The sequence below is a fragment of the Chrysemys picta genome, chromosome 13 (genome assembly GCF_011386835.1).
Source record: "Chrysemys picta bellii isolate R12L10 chromosome 13, ASM1138683v2, whole genome shotgun sequence".
In the NCBI taxonomy this organism is placed as follows: domain Eukaryota; kingdom Metazoa; phylum Chordata; order Testudines; family Emydidae; genus Chrysemys; species Chrysemys picta.
In genome coordinates, this window is record NC_088803.1 from 55,467,920 (window position 1) to 55,476,112 (window position 8,193).

General features: G+C 51.3%; 1 protein-coding gene across 2 annotated transcripts; it reads right to left on the reverse strand.

Moving 5' to 3' along the window:
* Nucleotides 1-275: 275 nt before the first annotated feature.
* Nucleotides 276-8,192, reverse strand: DDX27 (DEAD-box helicase 27). 2 transcript variants are annotated; one of them, XR_010592421.1, is made up of 21 exons: nt 8,032-8,192; nt 7,819-7,950; nt 6,904-6,966; nt 6,531-6,687; nt 6,045-6,094; nt 5,787-5,873; nt 5,408-5,513; nt 5,149-5,322; nt 4,618-4,768; nt 4,375-4,474; nt 4,107-4,248; nt 3,804-3,957; nt 3,618-3,699; nt 3,352-3,529; nt 3,110-3,216; nt 2,658-2,760; nt 2,421-2,515; nt 2,199-2,342; nt 1,604-1,688; nt 817-891; nt 276-505 (listed from the first exon to the last, which is right to left on the reverse strand). XR_010592421.1 is itself a non-coding variant. In XM_008172141.4 (21 exons), exons 1-21 carry the CDS (start codon nt 8,176-8,178, stop codon nt 490-492), a joined length of 2,331 nt encoding a protein of 776 aa, XP_008170363.3. In that variant the 5' UTR covers nt 8,179-8,192; the 3' UTR covers nt 276-489. The 2 variants fall into 2 exon arrangements, 1 of the variants encoding a protein (XP_008170363.3); XM_008172141.4 differs by having other exon boundaries at nt 2,199-2,325.
* Between the last annotated feature and the right edge of the window lies 1 nt (nt 8,193).

Genomic DNA, 8,193 nt, shown 5'->3' on the forward strand with positions numbered 1-8,193 from the left:
ACCCTTCAAGGAAAGTTGATGACTAGAGTTAAGTAACTATTTGCCCATTCACCACATCTGTTACTATGCGAAAATTGCTGGAACATTACAGGAACTTCTTGTAAGATTCTTGCCTCCTTGCTAACTGATGTAAGTGTACAGCACAAGACAAAGAAGTGAGAACCATCCTAGCAGTTTTGTACCATCTCCCATGGTCTAGTTTTCTCAACTGCCACAGCTAAGTGAGCAGCAGGCTATGTTACAAAAGTATAAGGAAGTCAATCCTTCGCCGCAACTGCACAAGACATGGTTTTCCTTTATGTGCTAATTCAGCAGGTGCTGGTGCATTTGCACTGAGTCCAAGAATTTAACAGACATTGTAAGTTCAGGCCACTTCAGAGGCTACATTATTCTAGCAAATACAGAATGGAAAGCAGGGTTTTTCTGGAAAAGGCACAAAGTCTCCTACAGTTAGATTTTCCAGGGAATCCCTCTGGCAAAGAGCTGCTGTTACTTCCTCTTATACCTGTAAAAAGACAATATTGGAAGTCCTAATCAGTCCAAATGCCTGCACTAGTGATAAAAGGACAGGGTAGGGGTAAATGAGCCCCTAGGCAAAGGCAATGCCAGCCTGCTCAGAAGTAGCCCACAAGTGTGCCAGTAAAACACAAGTCTCCATGTGTGTTCCCAAGACTTGGGGCTGGCAGCACTGGCTGAACAGGGCTGACTTTGTATCAAGATTAGCACCATGGCTGCTTACCTGCTGTGGACCTTAGAGGAGGAAATGGGACAAACCAGGCCAACAGAAAAATCTTAAAAGATAATAAGGCTGTTTACCTGGACTTGGATTTGAAGTTTCCTCCTTTCCTGTGTCGGGTTAAACCCAAATGCTTCCGCTCTTCAAAGGAGAGGCTGCACGGGAAAGAGCTCAGTGAGACATAGCCATGCTCCCTGAAATAGGATGCTCTATACCCCTCTGCTCAGTTCATGTGTTGCCCATGGGTTTGTTTTTACCTGCCATGATTCAGTACTTTTCTGGTATTGACTGTGAAGATAGTCTTAGCTCAGAAAAGTATTCCTTTGCTCACCCACTGCATTGCCCCCTGCCCATGCAAGGAGTGTTTTTTTGTTGTTGTTGTTTAAAGCGGGAAGGGACCCTGAAAGGTCATCGAGTCCAGCCCCCTGCCTTCACTAGCAGGACCAAGTACTGATTTTGCCCCAGATCCCTAGGTGGCCCCCTCAAGGATTGAACTCACAACCCTGGGTTTAGCAGGCCAACGCTCAAACCACTAAGCTATCCCTCCCCCCACTCACGCCACCTGATCTCTTCCTGCCCCCAGATACCTGAAGTGGCCTTATGGAAGCAGCACCTCTGGTCTGTGACAGAGGTGCTCTCAGACAGGACACCCTCTGCTCTCCTTACAAGCTATTTAAGGTAGACAGAATGACTCCTGTATAAACTCTCCCTTTCCCCTGCTGCTATCCTTCAAAGCAGCAAGATGAAGCCTGAGCCCCTCTCTACTGCCTGCAGAAGCTATCACTGGTGAAGATTTCCATGGATGTGAAAGGAATAGAGTGCCTCCACCACAGCCTGTGCAAACCCAGTGATGTGGAGCCAAGTTACCCAGCACGATACTGTTTTAGGGCCTTCCTGCTTGTGTTGGTGAGCTCCTCATCGAAGACAGATGATTGCTTCTTCTGTTTGGGGCCTTGGAAAGCAAGCAACAACAGAGCCAGCGATTAGCAAGGCTTGATGTACAGAAGCAGGGTCCCTGCTAAGGTCACACAAACATTATTTGCATTACTATAGTGCCTAGGAACTCAAGACATGGACCATAATCCCATGGTGCTAGATGCTGTACAAATGCAGAACAAAAAGACTGGCCTCAGCCCTCCTAATGATGGGTGTGGGCACTGGGAACATACATTTTATGGACAGGAAATGGACTCTCCCGTCACTGCCTGCAGTCTCCAGTGTTCCAGTCTTCCAGGTCACTTTCTATTGATTTGGTTTGTTAACAGCACAGCCACCAGTGACATTTATGCAATCAGCATTAAGATAAATGCTAGCAGCAAAACCCTCCTGCACCCCAGCAGTAAGCATGCTCTCACCTCTCACAAGCAGCATCCAGCTCTAAGGAGCAGCTATATTGCAACTGGGAAATCAGCTAAAGCATTCTCTGAGCTGTTTTTGTGGAGAACAGATGCTCTTCTCTTACCTGCTGCTGCTGAGGGAGGCTCATCCTCAGGCACAACTCGAGCTCGCTTTGCTCGGCGGTTCCTCTTTGCTACACGCTCTGCATACATCTGTGACTTCAGGATTTCAAATTGTGATCTCTCCTCTGGCTGGGAGAGACAGAAATCTAAGTTTACCGCTAATATGCCCCTGCATGAGACCAAGCCACCCAGGCCCCTGCCTCCTCTCAGAGCCCCTCACTCACTGTCATTTGGCCTTTTTTCTGAGTATCCTGCATAAATTTCTTCCTCTTCTTCTTTCCTCTCAACGCCAAGTCAAATTCCTGAAGGGCTTTAGTCACTGGAGAGAGAGAGACAGACAAAGGGTGAGGGAATACAGAAGGTTCAAGAACAGAGGGCAATTTCAGACCCAATTCAGAGATCCGTGATTCGAATTAACCCATTGGTCCAGACCCAAAGACCTCTCTCTTCCCAGGACTCACGTTTCTCTTTCTTTCTCTCCTCTCGGCTCTGGAACCAGCTCCGCTCAGGCCCCTCTTCCACCTTCTGTTCTCCTGCCTCCAGTCGCTTCTTTGCCATGTTGATCTGTGGGACAGCCCAATCAGATAGGGAGCTCATGGACCTGCAGAGTGACCACTACCCAGTCTGGGGAAGCTAGGGCAGGAAATAGCTCTCCCCATCTCAACACCTCACTGGGTCACTGTCAGCATTTGTGCATAGAAGCCCCTGGTAGTAGGGATTATAGTGCATGGAGCCTCAACCTTCACTAGGTGACTCGGGGCACATTTCCCCACCAAGAATGCCCTACCCTGGGCTATGGGCTTTGCCCTGTTCATCCTCCAGAGTAGCCAGCCCACACACAGGGGAGTGAGTTCCCCATATCTCAGTGCCCTACCCAGCCCAGGCTGTAGGAGCAAGCTCTCACTACCCTCACCTGGGCCTCTGATTGCTGCATCTCACGCTCCTCACGCTCTAGACGCAGCACTGCATACACATCTTTCTCCAGCTTCTCAATCTTCTCCCGGAATTTCAGGATCACATCTGCAGACACACCCAGTGGGGGCCAGAGAGAAAGACAAACACGGTCCCTGTGAGAACTGCCTATGCTTTAGCACCTCCCTTCCCCGCCGCCCACGGGGCTACTTGTCTGCAACCCCGTCCCAGCAAGGCACATACCCTGGGGGAGGATTCTGGCCTTCACTGGCATCTTGGCTGTCTTCACAATCTCCTTCAGCATCTTGCGCTCCTCCTCACCCACCAGTGAGACTGAGCGGCCAGCCCGACCGGCCCGCGCTGTCCGCCCCACCCGGTGCACATAGTGCTTGGTGGTGTTGGGCATGGTGAAGTTGATCACCTGGTGGGGAGACATGGGGTTAGCAGGAAAGCAAGGCCAATATCAGACTCATGGTACCTCAAGTGGGCTCAGAGCCTCGCACACTTACCGTTTTGACACCCTCAATGTCAAGTCCTCGGGCCGCAACATCCGTAGCTACCAGGACATCGATCTGCTCATCTTTAAAGCGCCTGAGCGCAGAGAATACAATCAGTTATGCAAGCAATGGGCTCCCTCCCCAAATCTTGCAGAAGCCACTCTTCTCCCCCTCTGGGGCTACCCACTATTCCAGTACCTGAGGGCCTCCAACCGTTGTGTCTGAGAGAGGTTCCCATGTAGCTCCCCCACCTGCAGACCCATCAGCCCCAGCAGGATGTGCATGCGGTGAGCCTGCTTCTTGGTCTGTGTGAAAAGCATCACGTGGTCTGTGAAGGTCCGTGTCAGCAGAGCTGAAAGACAAAGTCCTGTCAGCAAGCAGCAGAGGCAGCTCTAGGTGTCCCCACAAAGCTGCTTTGCAGTAAAACACTGCTTCCAGCTTTCCCATGCCACTTGCCAGGGCTCACCCATCCAACTCCTCCTCCCACGCCGCACTACTCACCTGACACGATAGCTTCTCTGTCCCCTTCTCTGTTGGGACGGACCCGGATGAATTCCTGCCGCAGGAAAGGAGCTACATCTGTGTTGCTATTCACAAAAATCCGGACAGGATTTTTCAGGGAAACAGCAGCCAAATCTTTCACCTATCCAAATGAAGGAAGGGAAGCATCACTACACTGAAAAAGGGAAGTCTGCCCAAACCCTCCATTCCCACCCTCCCATCTGAACTGAACATGCCTCCCAACAGGCTGCTTAGGCACCATCCTTACCTCATCTGTCATGGTGGCAGAGAACAGCATGGTCTGACGGTGGTGGGAGCACAGCCGAATTATCTCCTTCATCTGTTCCTCAAAATACTCATCCAACATCCTAGAAAGGAGAGAAGCTGTAGAAGACTCTGCTCTACCCATCAACCCTGACCAGCTGCTGTTCTAGACCAGGCAAACTCTCCTCTCACAGCAATGGGAAAGCTAGAAGCCAATGCCTCATTCTCCACCACCCACCCAGCTTACCTGTCTGCCTCATCCAAGATCAGCACTTCGATGCTGTTCAGGTGGAAGGAGGGGCAGTTATGGAGATGATCTATCAGGCGCCCAGGGGTGGCAATCAGAATGTCTGGCCCAGAGCGCAAAGCTGCCTCCTGAGTCTTCACATCCAAGCCCCCTGTAATGGTGAAAACCCAGAAAGGACCATGAGATCCTGGAGCAGGATGAGATAGAGAGCCCCCAGGCCTGTATCCATTGCGGGGGTGAAGAGTCCTTTCAGTGAGTACCTCAGACACCAGATACAAAAGTGACCCCTTGATTGCAGATATGGACCGTCCCCAGATGCCATGGGAGAAGTACAGGACACCACTCCAGGTTAAAGCATCAGCGTGTGTACACGCTGTGAACAGGTGCGCCATTGCCTGACTAGCTCTAATCATGGGACTCCAGGTTCTCTATGCCCCCATCCCTTAAGAGTTAGGGGTCACCTGGAGCAGTTTGGAAGGGGATAGCATGGTCCATGCAAACTGAATTCTCAGCCTCATGGCTCATACTCACCCACAGCTAGGCAGGTTGTGATGCTGCTGAACTGGGCCAGCTGCTTGGTGACAGAGTGCACTTGAATGCCTAACTCTCGTGTTGGCACCAGAACCAGCACCCGAGTCACTGGAGCCTGGCGAGGTTTGTAGATCAAGCGCTCCAGTACAGGTAAGGTGAATGCAGCGGTTTTACCTGCAGAACAAAGGGCATCAAGAATTAGTTCACCTCAAAAACATGATGCTTCCCTGAGCATCTCAGTCCTCATCCAGGCTCTTACCTGTCCCAGTGGCAGCACAAGCACAAATATCCTTCCCCAGCAGACCCACGGGGATACAGGCCTTCTGGATTGGGGTTGGCTGCTTGAAGCCCAGGGCTGTGATTGCCTGCCAAGGAAACAGAATCGTTAGGCATCAGATAAAAGAAAGGGAAATCTCAATCTGGATGCAACCTGTGCAGTGGAAGTCTCACCTTATTCTACACTAGAAAACATTAATTCCCCCAGAGCTAGCGCTCATGCCCATTCCCTACACTATCTCCTGCTAGGAGAGACTGCGACTGGAGTAGCTGGGAGCTTCCCCAAAAGCACATGGGAGAGGCTGTGAATTCCTGCCCCCTTCCTTGCAATCCTTTCTGCAGTGACTGAAAGAGCTTAATACCTTTAGTAGAGGGCGTGAGAGGTTCATGTCCTGAAATGACAAATCATCATCGTACTGAGATGCATCTTCAAAAAATCTCTCTGTTTCCTGAAGGAAATAAAACCAAGAGGAAGAGCTGAAACAATTTCCAGCACACATTGCACTGCTGGGCTCCATCCTACACACTTATCGTTTGTCAAGTGGGTCTAGGTTCTTTGGAATGGAAGGTGCTTGAGAAATGCTCAGTGTTATTCTACCCTACCCTCCAGTGACACTCACCATCTCTCCTACTTTCTTCTGTCTCTTTCGTTCCTTCACCTTGAGGGTATCTGAAAAGAAAGAGATATGCTAAGCATTCAGTATCAGCTAAAAGCAACTTCACCTAAGCCCCAACCAAGGCATGTTTCCTGCACCCTGCCAGAGTTCTACCCGCATCTCCCCCCCAAGTCAGTCATTGATGGAGAGACCTGTGAAACTGATTCCCAAGCAAACCGGGGAATCAGTTGGCAAGCAAGTTCATTTCCCCATGGAAAGGACATACCTCTGATGGAAATACTCGAAGCTGAAACTCTAATTAGACAAGAGCAAAATCTGGAAGAACAATATTGCAGGGACCAGCGGGAGGAGATATGCCAAATAAAGGAGATTCCTGCCTGTTCCCCTTCCATGCTGCCAGCTCTCTCTCATGAGATTCTCTTCCCCACTCTGCCAATGGCCCCCTACTAATTTCTTTCTTCCAGCCCCTTCCCCATACCTTGTAATTACCTGCTTTGGTGAGGATACTCTCATCAGTTGAGGAATACTGGGACTCTACATCCTCTTCCTCCTCTCCACTGCCTTCCTCACTTTCCTTCTCTTTGGTTTCATCCTTCTCCATCTCTGTGTCTTCTCCTTTCATCTTAACATATTTCGCTTCCCTTTCCTAAGAGAAGACATGAGATCAATGGCCTGGGGAGCGCGTCAGAAAGATCCCAGCCAACCTCTAAACAGAAGTTTCCAAGGGTTTTCTTGTGGAAAAGGGGGTGGAAAGAAGGGCAGAGTTCCCTCCCCTCCCGCCCCCATGGGGAGGTCCTTCCAAGGGTTGGTGGTGGTAGGAGCTAAAAGCTTTTGTCCACCAATCAGCAAACATCCCACTAACCTGGGTTTTCCTTTTTTTTCTCACTTTTTCAATCTTCTCATCCAGTGTTGTTGCTGCTGCTCTCTGGGCAGGGCAAGACAGACAGTTAGGGAGAGGAAGGGGGAATCTGTAAGAGCCACCCAGCAGCGGCTCTGACACACAGCAATACTGGCAAACAACAAAGGGAATAGGAAAACATGATCATCATCATTTATATGCAGGCCCCAAAAGTCTGCAAGGTGCATGACAGAGCAGTGAGAGAAGACTTGGTCCCTCTCCCAGAGGCCCTTCAACCTAAAGTCTGGGGCAATACAAATAGAGTAAAACAACAGGGTATGGGACTTGGGTGTTTTGGGCATATATTGATCGTTTCCATTAGTTTTAATTCACTTTACCAGACACAGAAGTGTGGATGGTGGAATGGGCTCTAAGTCACCAGGGTTGGTTGTCAGGGTCACAGCACCCAACTGACATCTGGTAAGGTTCCAACAGGACCCTATGCACCCCAGGAGACTCTACCCATCGCAACCTCCATCCCCTTCGCTCTATGAAGGGAGAATGAAAAGTGCAAGTCTGTTTACCATAGAGAAAATGATCAACAGAGCCAACTGCTATTCACCCCATCTCACAACACAAGACCAAGAAAACGTTCAGTGTAATTGGGAAGCTAGAAATTCAGAACAGATCAAAGGCAATACTTGCTCACACGATGCACAGTTAGCACTCACCGCTGCAACGCAAGGTTGTGCAGCAGAGTTACAAATAGAGGAATTTACACCATTCACGTGGGGAATGAGACTATACACACATATTAAACAAGTTTTAAAGAATGCATAAAATTCGGGCTGCAGCCATAATCCAGCGAGAGGCCTCTCCCAGCACTGCCTCGGGCAGGGTTTCTGGGCCCCGCGCCCCAGCAACCCCCTGCCCACGTACCTTGCCCCTGAGCTGGCGCAGCGCCTCCGCCCAAGCCCCGCTCGACGCGCCCGGAGCCTCCTTCTCCGCGAAGACGAAGCCGGCACTGAAGTCCCCGCCGCGGCGTCTCTGCTGCCCCCGGCCCAGCGGCTCCTGCGGAAGAGAAGCGGGTGAGGCGGGACCCAGACGGCAGCCTGGCTCCGGGGCCCGGCCCGGCCCGCGGCGGCCCCTCACCTCCTCATCCTCCGAGTCCCCGGACTCGGGCTCCTCTGGCGCCGCATCCCCGTCCCCGAGCGTGGCCACGAGCCCGAGCCCCTGCAGCATGGCGCGCGCCGAGAGCCTCCCCAGACCCCGCCCCTGGTCAGCAGGCGCGAGGCGCATGTGCGGAGGGCCAGT

Bases quoted from the DNA above. Each gene is read 5' to 3' on its own strand.
- DDX27 (XM_008172141.4), bottom strand. From the start codon at position 8,178: ATGCGCCTCGCGCCTGCTGACCAGGGGCGGGGTCTGGGGAGGCTCTCG. The intron at 3,958-4,106 runs GTGAGTAGTGCG...TTTGTCTTTCAG, and splicing joins CAGAGAAGCTATCGTGTCAG to CTCTGCTGACACGGACCTTC. The intron at 2,516-2,657 runs GTGAGTCCTGGG...CTCTCTCTCCAG, and splicing joins GGAGAGAAAGAAAGAGAAAC to TGACTAAAGCCCTTCAGGAA.